The 15,130-nt window shown below is 37.3% G+C and overlaps 3 protein-coding genes across 4 annotated transcripts; 1 reads left to right on the forward strand and 2 right to left on the reverse strand.

Annotated features, from left to right (window-relative positions):
• The first annotated feature begins 1,382 nt into the window (after positions 1 to 1,382).
• On the forward strand, positions 1,383 to 8,631 carry LOC147394724 (putative protein S-acyltransferase 22). 2 transcript variants are annotated; one of them, XM_086453205.1, is made up of 10 exons: positions 1,384 to 1,545; positions 1,918 to 1,962; positions 2,064 to 2,177; positions 4,149 to 4,556; positions 4,740 to 4,808; positions 4,888 to 4,959; positions 6,117 to 6,245; positions 6,440 to 6,520; positions 6,869 to 7,051; positions 7,578 to 8,631. In XM_086453205.1, exons 2-10 carry the CDS (start codon positions 1,921 to 1,923, stop codon positions 8,289 to 8,291), a joined length of 1,812 nt encoding a protein of 603 aa, XP_086309331.1. In that variant the 5' UTR covers positions 1,384 to 1,545; positions 1,918 to 1,920; the 3' UTR covers positions 8,292 to 8,631. The 2 variants fall into 2 exon arrangements, with proteins under 2 accessions (XP_086309330.1, XP_086309331.1); XM_086453204.1 differs by having other exon boundaries at positions 1,383 to 1,962; positions 7,578 to 8,630.
• Positions 8,632 to 9,232: 601 nt separating this feature from the next.
• LOC147394725 (uncharacterized) lies at positions 9,233 to 11,712 on the reverse strand. The gene has a single exon (XM_086453206.1). The coding sequence runs from the start codon at positions 10,974 to 10,976 to the stop codon at positions 9,891 to 9,893; it is 1,086 nt and encodes a 361-aa protein (XP_086309332.1). The 5' UTR covers positions 10,977 to 11,712; the 3' UTR covers positions 9,233 to 9,890.
• Positions 11,713 to 13,349: 1,637 nt separating this feature from the next.
• On the reverse strand, positions 13,350 to 14,324 carry LOC147394726 (uncharacterized). Its single transcript, XM_086453320.1, has one exon. It carries the CDS (start codon positions 14,322 to 14,324, stop codon positions 13,350 to 13,352), a length of 975 nt encoding a protein of 324 aa, XP_086309446.1.
• Between the last annotated feature and the right edge of the window lie 806 nt (positions 14,325 to 15,130).

Below are 15,130 nucleotides of genomic sequence, written 5' to 3' on the forward strand. Positions count from 1 at the left end.
GTAAAAACATCTATAATTATGTGTGCACCTCCATGCCAGAAATGTGAGAATCGCATTAAATCCCAATGTCACCCCAACATTACTCTTAAAAAAAAAAATACATGTCTTAGACTTTTGTTTTATTAAAAGATTCAACAAAAAGAGAAAATCAAGTAATTAAGCAAATTGTGGAAAGAACAAAATCAAATGTTACCTAGCGGAGGTTATTTGAGATGGTAAGATACAACTGGGTGTACTCCCTAGGTTATGCCAGTGAGTCTAAATCCACCCCTCCACAGAAATGTGATAGATTACTTGTCGTAACAAGTGTTGGGTGGGTTGGTGCGTGTGGCCTCAAGTAGACTAGTCTCACCTATGATGAGGATACTCTTTGGGTTACAAAAAATACATAAAAATCAAATGTTGAAGGCCAATAATTTTTTCGAGGAAAATATGGAAGAGGTTGAATACCAAGGGCATATCAACCAAATATATATATATTTTTTTATTTCTTATTAATGACTGCACTAATGAGCATGTGCCATTACTATATGTCAAATACAACAACAAAAAAATCTAACCAACTATTTGGATCGACTAAATGAATTATGGTCCTCCATTTCATTCTACCCAAGTTCAAGTCTTTTGTTGTTAAAATTAAATCACAACTCTTTCACTAAATCCACCAATATTCATTTGTATCTCTCTTTTCAACTAGAATATTTCTTTTAATTTAGAGTGCAATCGTGTTTCTTACATGGTTTCAAAATTTGTTCGAGACTGAGACATATCATCCAAGTCGTCTCGGTATCAGGCATGGACAAGACGAATAGACAAGAGAATTTTTTGTACGAGATTTATAACCCCACATTTATTTTTTTGTTGTTGAACAAAATGTCCCAAACGTATTGAAATACTCATCCAAGATGACTCAATAGTTGGGTTAGATGAGATGAGACGCAAAATCGAGTTTAAACAAGCACAAACTTCACTAGCGTAGTGTCCTTTTTACACTACATTGCCTATCCCAATAAAAGGAGGGTTGCATCAGTTTGATAATCAAGTCTATAAATGGGACATCCCCTAAGATGAGTCCATTCATGATAGATCTATAAATTACCAAACAGTAAGGTCAAGAATTGATTGGTTTATTGATATTTTTTGTCTAGATGTATCTATCTACAAGGTTGGATTTTCACATGTTATGGGTCCCATAAGCAAAGCTACAGATAAGGAAGTGAGAAGAGAGAGTAAGTAGAAGCTAGTTCAAGGTGCTTGTGATGACTACTAAAGTGGGTTAATTTTTATTTATTTTTAAATAAATTCATCTCCTTTGACCATCCAGGACTAAGAGAGAGAGAAAGAGAGATTCCATAAATAATGTTTAAAATGGGTAGTTAGTAATCACAGAAGGGAAACCAAACAAATGTGTATTTTACTGACCAAGAATCTGAGACCAGGATTTTGCTCATAGAGAAAGGTATCACAAGAAACAAGAAAAAGTTGGCATGAAAAAGAAAATCAGTCCTCTTAGCTTTGCCCTTGTAAAAGGTTCACAACTCACAAGTAAATCCAACTACCATCTCTCTCTCTCTCTCTCTCTCTCTTCAATGGCTTGGGAGATGTGATGTTTGAAGTGAACAGAAGCTTTCTCCACTCTCCATTGCTCACCCCTTCTCTCTAGCCAAATCAATCATCTCTTCTTCCCACCTTTTTGTTTTATTTTTTCTCTTTTTCACTGAGAAATCTGGTAGTAAATGGCCATGCAACCTTGTGGGTTTGATGCTCTGATGAAACCCATATCTTCCTAATCTTTAAAAAAATAAAAAATAAAAAATAAAATACCTAACTCATTGTTAGGGCTTTTGTCCAATTTCTTCACTTCTAGCTTTATATTTTTGCACCCATTTTAGCATTTTGTTTGCAATATCCAAGCAGGAAATGAGGAAACATGGGTGGCAGCTTCCTCACCATCCTCTTCAGGTAATATATATCTTTTTATTTTTCTTTTTGTTATTAATATTATTTGTATTTTTTTTCATTTATTTGTGCTTATTTATTTATTTATTTTTCTCTCTTTGAAGGTGGTTGCTGTTACTGTATTTGTGGCATTGGGGTTTGCCTTTTATGTGTTCTTTGTCCCCTTTGTTGGAAGGAAAGTATTTCAGTATATTGTGATGGGTATCTACACTCCCCTTGTAAGCCCACTTCAGCCTCATTTTTTAATTTTTATTATCTTAGTTTTGTGGTTTTGATGTACTGAAATATGTCTGAGTTGCTTTTGTGTTTGGTTTCTGATCCATGAGTTGGGTCTGATTCCCTGATTTTTTTTCTCAATTATTTTTATTTTTCGGTCTCACTTATACTGTGAGGTCACTGAAGTCCTAATCTCTGATTTGAACTTATGCCCATTACCAATTTGGGAATCCATTGCTCCTTTGATTAGGCCACATACCTTATGATGTGAAGCAAGATTGATTGCAGATGAATTTAGCAAACTGGGTCTTGATTAACTTTGGCTGGTTAAAACACCAAATGAAGGTTTGACCCTAAAGGGACAATTCACTTTATCTGATTTAACTCGATGTCATTTATCTAAATGCTTCTTGGAATTCTTTATCTTCCTTTATTCCTAAGCCTCCTTTTATTGAGGAAATTGACTATGTGGTATGTGCGTCTTGCCTTGAGGTAAAAGGCGTAGGAATTAGCCTTGAGGCTTAAGTATGGACTTGTTTAAAAGAGGTTTAAAACCACCACCTGTTTGAGGCTTGAGCCTTGAGGCTTAAGTCGTGCTCACATCTACCTTTCACCATGTCATCATCATCATCCTCAAAGTCTTATCCCAAAAAACTGAGTTTGGCTTAATGAGTCTTGTTTCTTCATACCACTCTGTCCATAGCTATGTCTTTTGCGATTTAGAGAGTTTTGATATCTAATTTCACTATTTCCATCCATGTTCTTTTGGGTCTTCCTCTTGCCCTATTAGATTCTTCATACCACTCTGTCCATAGCTATGTCTTTTGTGAATTAGAGAGTTTTGATATCTAATTTCACTATTTCCATCCATGTTCTTTTGGGTCTCTAACTGACATTAGTTGAATATGTCCAAACCATCTCAGTCGACTTTCTCTTAGTTTATTGCCTATTGAAGCGAATGTGTTCGTTTCTAATTTTACCTTTCATAGTCTTTTTACCCAACATCCTCATTGTTACACTCAATTTATTAACATGATGCTTCTTGACCGCCCAATATTCAGCTCCATAAAGCCTAACTGGTCTTCTTATTCTCTTATAAAAAAATTCCTTTAATTTGATCGTTATGCATCTGTACTATAACACCCCAAAAGTGCTCTTCCACTTTAATTATCCAAATATGATTCTATAGGCAACATACGTTTCAATCTATCCATCCTGTGTAATATACCCAAGATAACCCAAGTGGTTGTTTCAAAGTATTTCTAGACTATCATATTTTTAGTGGGCATTCCTCCTGTGTGTCAATACTAAATTTAAACTCAATGTATTGGTCTTGGTTCTATTTTTACTAAAGCCCATTGGATTCCAACATCTCTCTCCATAGTTCAATTTTTGTGTTGACCCCTTTTCTAGTCTTATCAACTAATAATATATCATTTGCAAAATATACACCAAGATACGTGCTCTTAAATATGATAGTTATTTCATCAATAACTAGAGCAAACAAATATTGAATCGAAGCAAATCCCTAATGTTGACCAATTATAATTGGGACCTCATTTGTCTTCTCTCCATTTTCCCTCACATTAGTCACAACCCTTGCATAAATGTCCTTAATCATGCCAATGTATCCACATCAGGACGTTACAACTAAATGAGTGCATTGCCAATTCCATGTATGATTCTCACAATTACGTGCACTACTTGGGAAACAATGTGTGTTTGGTGAGTATAAAACTAAATGAGTGCCATTGCTGACTTTTGATTATTTTTTTTCTGAAATTTTCCCTTTCCAGATTTTTCATTCTCTGTGTTCGTCACTTTAACAGTGTAGTACATATTATATAGGTTTCATTAGTTTAGCCTTCTCAAGACATTTATTTAACCTAATCAAGTTCAATTGAAGATGGATGCAATTTCCACCGCCATTCTCTTCTATTCTGCATTTCTCAATAACATTTGTTGCTTGTCAGATTACGTCTGTCTTCTGCCTGTACATTTGGTGTGCGGCAGCTAATCCTAGTGACCCTGGAGTCTTCAAGTCCAAGAAGCACTTTAACATTGTGAGCAGTGGAAAGCATAGTAAGGTCATGGAGTCTAAACTTGGAGGGGAATCAATTTCCTCAACAGATGAAAATGCTGCAAAGGTTAGAGGGAAGCCCTTGGATGAAGGCATGGTGGGGATGAATGCCATTGGAGAGGACCCCTCTAATGAAATTGAAAAGAAGAGTGCATCCTTGAAGCATTCATCATGTTGTTTGGTTTTCTTGGGGTGGTGTCCTTCTGCCCTTGTCCGCAATTGCTCAAGACAGCATGAAGAATCATCTGAGCAACAAATGAGCGAAGATGGCATGTTCTACTGTAATTTGTGTAAGGTGGAGGTATGTGGTGGGCATTCTTTGTTTTCTTTTTCTTTTCAATAGACAAACGGGGTTAGTGGTTAGTAATTGGTGGGTGAGGTCGTAGTGTGAAAATATGTAGTCCCACCCCCAAAAAGATTTTACCTATGATAATCTATGTACTTTATATGGGACACATTTTAATTTTGTTGAACAATAGTGCAGGTTTTCAAGTACAGCAAGCACTGCAGAGTCTGTGATAAGTGTGTTGACCACTTCGATCATCACTGCAGGGTATACGCTCTTGATTTGGTGGGAATTCTCGTGGTCCTCGGCTACTCATCTAATGTTTTCTTCATCCATGGTTTTGTAGTGGCTCAACAATTGTATAGGAAAAAAGAACTACCGGCAGTTTTTCGCACTCATGGTTTCTGCCCTACTTTTGGTAAGCATAATCTTCCTTGTTTAGACTTTCAAATATGATAGATCCAAATTGCTCACTCCCTCCTATGTTTTGTCGCTTGTGTGAGCCTGTCGAACATTTGTCTTTCACAACCTTAGTTTTTTTTTTGGAGTTCACACTACTCACAAGCTCCCACCTAAACAAAGCCTTATCCCAAAGATTTGGGGTTGGCTACATGAATCTTATTTCCTTTATTCCACTATGTCTAGAGTCAAGTCTTCTATTATTAAACGTGAGTTCATATTTGTTTTCACTATCTCAACAACAAAGCCTTATCCAAAATTATATGTTGGGGAGTGTTGAGTGTATATATTTTTTTTTCAGAGTTCACTATATATTCCCACCTACGAAGCCTTATCCCAATGATTTGTTGAGTGTATATTTTCCTCCACCCTCGGGTGTGTCATACCCCAGTTAAGCCCTGTGACCCTCTTATATTTATAGTTTTCCCCCTCTCCAACAGATCGATCTTTAGTGGTTGGTTAACATGGTATGGGGCGCTAGGTTCATATAGGTCACGGGTTCGATTCTTTCCATCCTTATGGGTGAGGGGGAGTGTTGAGTGTATATTTTCCTCCATTCTCGGGTGTGTCTTACCCCAGTTAAGCCTCCCCTCTTATATTCATAGTTCTCCCCCTCCAACAGATCGATCTTTTGCAGTAGTTGGTTGGTTAACATGATTTGGGGCCAGTTAATGAATTTCGTTCCTCTATTCCACTATGTCTATAGCCAAGTCTTCTATTATTGAAAGTAACTTCATATCTGCTCTCACCATCTCTCACCTAAACAAGTCCTCCAAATAAAGCTCCTTAAAATTTTAAATTCTTGCACCAAGAGAATATAAGAGCTAAGATGATAATGATGACCTCCTACACCGAATGCATTTTACTCTAAAAAACCCACCCAGTTCTCTACTTCCAAATGCCTCAATGTTCCACACAATTCTCTTTCTAGGAAAGAAGGCGGAGAAGTCACAACCATAGTTGCAGCCTCATCCAGTTTATTTAGGACCCATTCCCACCAAATTATCTTCTCAGTCAAAGAATGAATGAGCTTTTATTTTCAGGTACTTTTATTTTCATTCTATGATAACTAACAGGTTTATATGTGTTTTGCACACTTTGAGCTTGGAATTGCAGCTTGTTCTACAGTGGACGATTGGAATCCTTGTGATGATCTACTGTTTTCTTGATCGGAAGCAATTCACTGTGGAGATCACTTCCAATTTGGGGAGCAGATTCTCATTGTTACCCTTTGTTGTTGTGGTGGTGAGTGTCAAATTCTTCATTTATTTTCTTCTATCAAATAGTTTGTCTTGTTTCGTGGTCTTGGAGTTAAGCCAAGTTTTGAGTCAAAGTTCTGTTTTTATGATATTGGTGATCTTTCATTGATATCAGGAGATTGATTTCTAAGAATTGGTCTTGATCTCTCACTAATGGGATTTAAATTTACATTTCAACAGGCTTCTTGCACTATTTTGGCTATGATTTCTACCCTACCACTTGCTCAGCTTTTCTTCTTTCATGTTCTTCTCATAAAAAAGGTGAGTCCAATAACAACACGTCACTTTCTAATGTGTAGATTTTTGTATTATTTTAACCGTAGAGGAAATATTTGATATACAGTGTTTTACAAAAACGGCCTCAGTATTTTTCAAAAATTACTGAGTCCATATATATTATTTTGATATATGAAAATGGACATATACACGATTACATAACACTATTTACTTACCATTCCTGTAAATCTACATCCAATCAAGGGCATAAAGGTAAATTCATCAATATGCCCGACAGTGTCTGATATCATATCAGATACCTGTTTTTGAAAAAAAATAATAATGAATTGGTCGATAACATGTTTACTACATATGTATGAGATTGTGTTACAGGGAATTAGCACATATGATTACATTGTAGCATTGAGGGATCAAGAGCAACAAGAAGAAACATGTCAGCAGAGTCCTCCAATGTCTCTTTCCAGCTCCCTTACTGGATTAAGCAGCACAGGCTCCTTCAATGCTTTACATCGAAGAGCATGGTGTACTCCTCCTCGCTTGTTTCTTGAAGACCAGGTATTGAAACCAAATGACTCTTCTTGTGGTATTGTAGGAAAAAAAAAAAAAACCACCATCCACATTCTGGACCAAGGGATGATATTGCAATAGGATGTTCCTGGGATGGATACTGCCATTTTCCCTTTTTTTAGCTACTATTGGCACCCAATTTTTTTTACTTGTTACACCCCAATTAAAAAAAAAAAATCAATGGTCGAGAATAAGTAAAAGTTGGGGTGCCTATAGAATCTCTCTCTCTCTTAGATTTTTATTTGCTAGATTTAGGATTTTATATGAGCCTATTCCTAATTGTAAACAACTGCTGAAGTGGTTTGAATGTGTTATAGTGCTTAACTTTTGTAATGTTCGAATGGTGTGTTTTAATCTTTAATTAGGATGTGATAAAGAATGTAAAGAAATTGGGGTGTAATAAGTAGAAGTTGGGGTGTCAATGGTAGCTCTCTTCTTCTTCTTCTTCTCTCTTATTTATTTTTATTTATTTTTTATACTAGACTTAATACTGTGATTTCTGGTTTGCCTCCAGTTTGATGTGGTTCCACCAGACATTGGCACGTCTTTAAGTTTGTCGGGAAAGCGAATGTTGGGAGATGAACCTGTTGGGAAGAAGAACGCTGGAGCTGTAAAGATTAGTCCGTGGACACTTGCACGTCTCAATGCAGAAGAAGTCTCAAAAGCTGCTTCACAAGCGAGGAAGAAATCCAAAATCCTTCAGCCTGTTGTGAGACGGGAAAGCAGCCAGATGGCTCCAAGGCCCGAGATCCGGAGAAATCAACCATTTAGGGTCCCGACAGACAACCCCCTTGAACCCCTAGCAAAGATGTCTATCAAAGCTGCTGACAACAGTTTGGCTCCTCTGCAACTTGAAGCACGGAGTGCTTTTCACACGAGCCGAGCCATGTCAGCATCACCCACAATTGTTGATTCTTCTCCTGACAGCAGTATAGACTCGTTTAATCCACATCCGTTCCGTGTCTCCTCATCAGGAGCTGAAGAAGCAAGAGTGCTTGTAGCTCTTTCAGCTGATGGATCTGCTGCTCAGAAGGGCATTAGACTGTCGAGGTCAAACAGCGATGGGTACGATGCCTCGGGAGGTGAAGATAGTGACCGGGTTTCTTCTAGAAGTTTGTACAGGTCAATGGACTGGAGTAATCTTGTCTTCAGCTCTGACCATGATAATAGGATGGTTAAATCTAACGTGTCATCTTCGTTGAGTCAAGCTAACAATAGAAGGCTTTGATTTAACGAAAACCAATAGAGTGGTTGATCTTGATCTTGACTTGAAGGGGAGGTTTGATGATCTTGCATTCATATGCCCAAGGTTTCAATCCAAGCTTCAAGACCCATCAACTAATTTCATCTCTCCATGTTAGTAGTGGTAATTGGGTTTGAGATGGCACTATTAAGGCAACTTTGCTATTTTATTACCCCCACAAACTCTCAGACTTCCATTAATCCCTGTTACTTGATCATCTGGTGTTGGATTACTTCATCTACTATGGTAGTTCTTGTATTTTGTCATTGAGACCAACTAGTTGCACACCACTAGCTCTTACTTGCACTCCAACCTTAAAAATCATTGCACTTCATGTATTTGCACACGAGCTTCTATTGGGCCTCCGCTGCCCAGCATGCACGGAAGAGACTTAACCTCAATCTCTAAGACCATGGTTTTAAATCTCGCTCGAGACTGAGACGACTCGTCCAAAACATCTCGGTAACATCCACCAACAAGGTGGATAGGCAAGTCAAATGTATTAGATGAGATTTAAAACCATGGTTCATTTTTCTCATTGTTGAACAAGACAATTCAAACATATCGGAAAACTCATCCAAGACGATTCGGCCTCGTTCATGGACGAGACAAGACGTCAAAACGAGTTTTAAAATCATGTATCAGACTCACATTACGATTGAATCCAAATGGCTATTTTAGTTCTTGAACCGAGTGTATGATTAAAAAAAATTGCAAAAATTTATTGAGAGAAAATCATTTTGGTGGATAAATAATGAATTTCTATTGGACGTACGCTTTCTCACAAAACCAGTTTGTTTCATATGAACATGGAAAGCCAAGTAGTCCATCATACAAAGTCTACACATTACTAATTCGAGAGCCAATTCCATTGTGATGAAACTAAGAATTAACCAAATAATCCAACATTGCAAAGATCATCATTGCCATTTGCCACTTTAAACATTCCAACCACAAAATATTTTACTGTACTGAGATGTATTGTTCAAAATTTGTGTTTAGAATTTGAAAAGATATACCTCACGAAAAAGGCATTACAGTGTCACATGAAGAATCTGACTGGTATGTCAAATTTCTCCCACAATGAATATAATTAATTCAGTATAATTACGACTACAAGGGTTTCGGATGCTTTTCTTTGTCCCCCACAAGCTTATAGAACACCCAGACAAGCAACATTGCATACTCATGTCCAAGATTAATTGAAGGATGGAACCTTATATAGTTTTCTACATTTCAAAACCCCTAATTTCACTTAACATACAGGAAAAAAAATGGTGCTGAAATAGGCCACGTCCATCAATCCACATGAAGGAACCATAACTTCAACAAGGGTACCTCCTCCCACTTTCCTCCAAGGCTTCCACTAAATGACCGATAACTGAAGTAGAAAACCACACTCCTCATAGAATCAATAAGCACCACGAACACTTTCTTTCATTCCCAAGCAACAATGCGGTGTACCCATACATCAAAGATTTATCGAAGAATAGGACCCGAATTTTCCATGGTTTCTACCTTCCACAACTCATTTTCTGCTTATTATTCAAGAAAAATGTTTCTCAAATTGGATCACAATGTAACTTAAATATCCAATACTTGAGATGGAGCCATAACATCTACAAGGGCGCGACCATCTTCATCCAAGTCTTCCACATTAGAAAACCTACAAGTGAAGTAGAAAACCGAACTCATCATATAATCGATAAGCACAACGAACGAATACATAATCACCAATAGAGGCCCTTCCCATATCCTAGAAGACCCATCTCCATAGCTTACAGTCTTCACTCTATGATCAAACAATCCCTCGAGAAATGCCATCCCCATTGTCGACCCAAGAAATATCATTAAACCCACTTGAGTCTTTCCTTGTATTAGAACACTTGATCTAAGTAAAGCCCTTGGCCCCGACAAATCCTCCAAAACAGAGACCACAACAGCAAGATTACAGATAATAACCACATTTGCAAAAATAACAGAGAAGATCAAGCCCACCAATATTGCAGGATAGATAATCAGATCAGATGAAAAACCTAGTAAAGTAAAAACATTGCAAATGGTGATGAGTAGTACAATAAACAGAGCTACACATCCAATTATTACCAAACAGATCCATAAATATGTAGAAACAAGACACCTCCAGATCTTAAGGAAGATCGCAAAGAACTTGGATGGAACGAATTTCTTTCTTGAATAAGTGCAATCCACAGAGTATACGATAGCAGATTTCGATAATAGTGAGAAAGTGGTGTACAAAGGGAAGCAGAACACGGAAGAAATTACCATTTCTGATAATCTTTGGCACAACAGTTTGACGAAATGCCTCAAAGGGAGACCACTTGACTGTGAAATTGTTAAAAACCTAAAAGTAAGTTTCTTCACCATGGATTGATCAATTAGGGCACCAGAGAGGAGAACAGCTGAAACAGGACAAATAAGGATCGCTGCGATCACCATGAAACTTGAGGGATCGTATCGAAGGATTCTAACAGTCTCTCTTAAGATCTCCATTGCGGACATCGAATCGAACTGTTGATCGACGCAGAGGCTCTTGCGTGTATCAGAATCTGGTGATTCGAGTTCTAGAGTTTGTAATTGTGATTCTTCGGTGATTCCATGGTTTTCTAAATCGCTGTCATTTCTGCTAGAATTCTCTTCCATCTTCATAGAGATTTTGTGGAATTCGATTATAAGATACTTGAGAGGTGAAACAGAATCCCTAATTGGGAATATTTGATCCTTAGATCTGATATCGATTTTCTGTCACAACTCACAAAACTCTCTCCATCCATCTCTCATAGACTCCATTTTCACAGTCACCAGAAAAAGACAAAAATAGGAAAAAAAACAGAGAAAGTTTTTGCTCACAAATTTTTTTTTGTCACTGTGCTAACAAACTCTCAAGTGCGTGCCGCGTGTCGCATCAATCCTAACGAGGGTGGTTTTGTAAATCGGTATATATTTAATACACGCGAGTTCATGTGATTGGTCCGGATTCTGATGGCATGTGAGCAATTGTTTTTTTTTTTTTCTTTTGACTAATGATGACTTACGTGGACCATAATATTGTTTGATAAACCAGAAGTCAAACCTGCCCTGGACCAGCTTTTAGATTCTAAATTCTGAAAAAAATAACTTTTTTTTTCTGCATTATTTAAATTGAAAATGATCAAAATGCCCCTAATGAAAACAGGAATCCAAAGTTTGTAACATAAGTATATACATTATGGATGTTACTGCTACTATCATACTGAACACTTCTGAGACTTGAATCTACATTAAGTCCTATTTAGTCCACGAAGTACAACGATGACGAATTAAAATACGAAAATCGGCCAGTTAAAGACGTCCTTCAACAAACCCCACCGAAACCACTCTCCAGTCCAAGAAGTCGCCTTCTTTCGAAACCCAGTGTCAACTACTTCGACACGAATGGCTTGCAACATGTTCTAGATAATAGTAATCCACACCAATTCATCTTTGACAACGCTACCAGCTACATCAAAGGCCACTCCTCAAATGGATTCTTCTTTTTCTGTCAAGAGAAAATCATATTAAGCACCAATAGCCAATGACAAGAAGCACAAATAATTCTCCAAGAACTTCTATGTAAGCATGGTAATTTTTCCTGAACAACATTTCATTAAAATTTCTACAACTTTACTGTTTTGTAGGCCTAAAAGGAAAAGAACATACTACTTTGGACTTTAGAGGAGTCGATAAGTATATATAAAAAAAAACAAGATGAATGAGGGAGTGACTTGCAATCATGGTTTTTAAACTCATTTTCATGTCTCGTCTTGTCCACGACCGAGACCGAATTGTCTCAGATGAGTTTTCCAGTACGTTTTGAGACGTCTTGTTCAACAAGGTGAAAAGTGAACCTGGGTTTTAAATCTCGTCCGATACATTGACTTGTCTATCCGTCTCGTTGGTGGACGATACTGAGACGTATCGGGCGAGTCGTCTTGATCTCGGACAAGATTTAAAACCATGCTTGCAATTTGTCATCAAAAAGTAAGAAATGCGTGACACACAATGCCTCAACATAAACTAAGTTGCCTAACTTTCACTGTCTCGACAAAAATAAAGGGTTTTATAGAACTAACAGGGAGGCTCATGGACAATTAATTAACCACTAGAAATTTGAATAGAAGCTACACCAAAAGATGAACAATATTAACTCCATCCCTTTCTCAGAAACACAATTGAATGGGGCAATCGTTATGTTCTCGTGAATTCGACATCCTAAATTTGAATTTGAGGAAATCCTACTATCTTCCTACAAACTCTTCTTCATGCTCTTCTGCATTACAATCAAGACATTCCTCTAAACAAATCTCCAATACTACAACCATGACAAAAAAGTTTCATAAAGAAAGCTACTTTCCAGTAAAACTTTGACCAATGTAAGTGACACCAAAGGGTTCCACCCGGATTGCTTGGACCATATACCATTGTAAACACACAAAATTACCCACTTGAGCCTCATTGACTTCTGATTAAATCTTTCTGATCACCGCAACACCTTCAATGATTCCATCTCTGCATCTAACATGTATCTCTACCCCTAATAATAGTTGTTCTGTTTTTAATTTGGTAACATTCTCCCTTGTGGTTGGAGACAAATAGCATGTTTGTGGCATAAAAATGAAAAAAACAAACATAAATTTGACAATCAAATTGCTATACGAGGCAAAGGAACCACCTCGATTAACAATTCAAAAAACACTACAAAGTTTCTTTCAGCACTAAAAAACTTGCCAAGTGCATCCTAAATTTATTAATTCTTCTTATTAATTCCCCAATTTCTATAATTCTACAAAGAATAACCAACACCAAATTACAACCCAAGACTTTTCTGCATTTAATCTAAAAATCCATTGTAGGGAGATCAACTGAAATTCAAGCTCACACTTTCTTCTTTAATGGCATTCACACTCCAAATTCAAACTTTTTATATCTTCAAATACATATAAAAAAGGACTATAAATTATAAATAAATGAAGATAGAGTACCTAATCAATTTGCTCATATTCATCAAGGTTGGATGACAGAAACAACGTGAGGGACCTTCTCTCCATCAAACGGCAAGCTCGCATATTCCTGAGCGAATTCCTCTGCAATCTCCCATGCAAGCTCGCCATGCAAAGCCTTACAATGCATATATAACACCGTATTTGCCGCCACACTATTTAACAACATCACCATCACACATGCCGAAAGAAAAACAATCTGCAACACCAACAACAATTCTGTCCAAATGCCCGATGCCAATGTCAATTCCATACAGCCCTGCGATATCACAGCCATAAACCCACCAAAAAACAATAGCAGAAACACTGCCACACCCCTCGTTCCCCTCACCAAATATGTACTTCGCCTCAAAGGCTCGAATCCCCAACTCGATTCAACCACCACAATTACACAAACTAAAATCCAATTCACCTGCAAATACATCAACCCTAACCCTAAACCCACCAAACCCATCACGTAAACTATGGTAAAGCAAGGCCAAGAATACGATAATTGAAACCCTAGAAATTCAACTGACTTGATTACTAAATACACAACCAACCCAACAAGAAATAAGATTGCCAAGATGATACTTTTCGCACAGAGAACAGTTACAAACAGGCGTAAGAGAGAATTTGTGAGAGATTTAATGGCGGATACGAATTTTACAGGACGACCGAATAAGCCTTGATAGATACTGTATGTGATGGTTCCGGTGGCGCAGAGAAAGAAAGTGAGGACTATAAAGGCGTAGAGGAGAGAAATTGAAAGGGTTTTGAGACCGATACGATATTGGTGAGGAGAGTAACGGATGAGGGTTTCGGTTGGGTCTGTATCGAATTTGGTGATTAAGAGATGGAGAGTTGGGAAAGCGATGAGAGAGAAGGCGATGGGGAGGAGAAAGACGACTGAGAGAGCTAAGAAATGGCGGGAATGGGCTTTGATGATTCTCTTTGATTCAGATAAAACCCCACAGAAGTCCATGAATTGTGTCGCCATGGATGATTGATTTGAGAAGAACTGAGAAACGAAAAAGAGAGAAGTTAGAATTGCAGAGAGAGAATTTGGATTGGTTCAGAAGATGACGTCACAAGGAAGTCTCAACTCTCAATGAGGATCGAATTCGAATTAACTTATTATTTTCTAGGCTCAATCTATAACAGTAAATTCGATGATATTTGATATTGGTTATAGAATTCAACTATGGTCGGGAATGATTGTCATTGAAAAAATGACTTTAAAATGATATTGGGGCGGCTATTTGCACACAAAGAAATGACTCATTTCACTCACTTTCGTATGATACTCACTTGAACTTTAAAATAATTGTGAGTCGTGATAATTTGACTGTCCCACATGACATATTCAATCGACTATCTGACGTGACAAGTTCAGAAACAATAGACCTGTGCTCCCTAAGATACATGATTCCCTCGAGATATTTAAAAAAGAAATAGGGAAGTGCAATCATGTATCCTGAGGAGAGGAGTGCAGATCTACGATTCCCAAACTTGTTTGTTGATAGTCGATTGAATTGGCCATGTGGGATAGTCAGAGTATCATGATTCAATAATTATCTACAAACACTTATTAAATGTACTTCCATCTAAATTGCTTATTTCATCTACATAAAGGTATGAAACTATTTTTCTTCTTCTTCTCCTCTTTCTCTTATTTCATTTTCTTCTAAAAAGATTTCAATGAGAATTTTAAATTTTGATCTTACTTATTTTTTTTATCCTAATATTTTTAATCGAATCGAAGTCATTCACATGAGAAAGTTATATTTGACAGGTACCTATTGA

Source organism: Akebia trifoliata, chromosome 9, assembly GCF_017979445.1.
Source record: "Akebia trifoliata isolate Shusen 1 chromosome 9, ASM1797944v1, whole genome shotgun sequence".
Lineage (NCBI taxonomy): Eukaryota > Viridiplantae > Streptophyta > Magnoliopsida > Ranunculales > Lardizabalaceae > Akebia > Akebia trifoliata.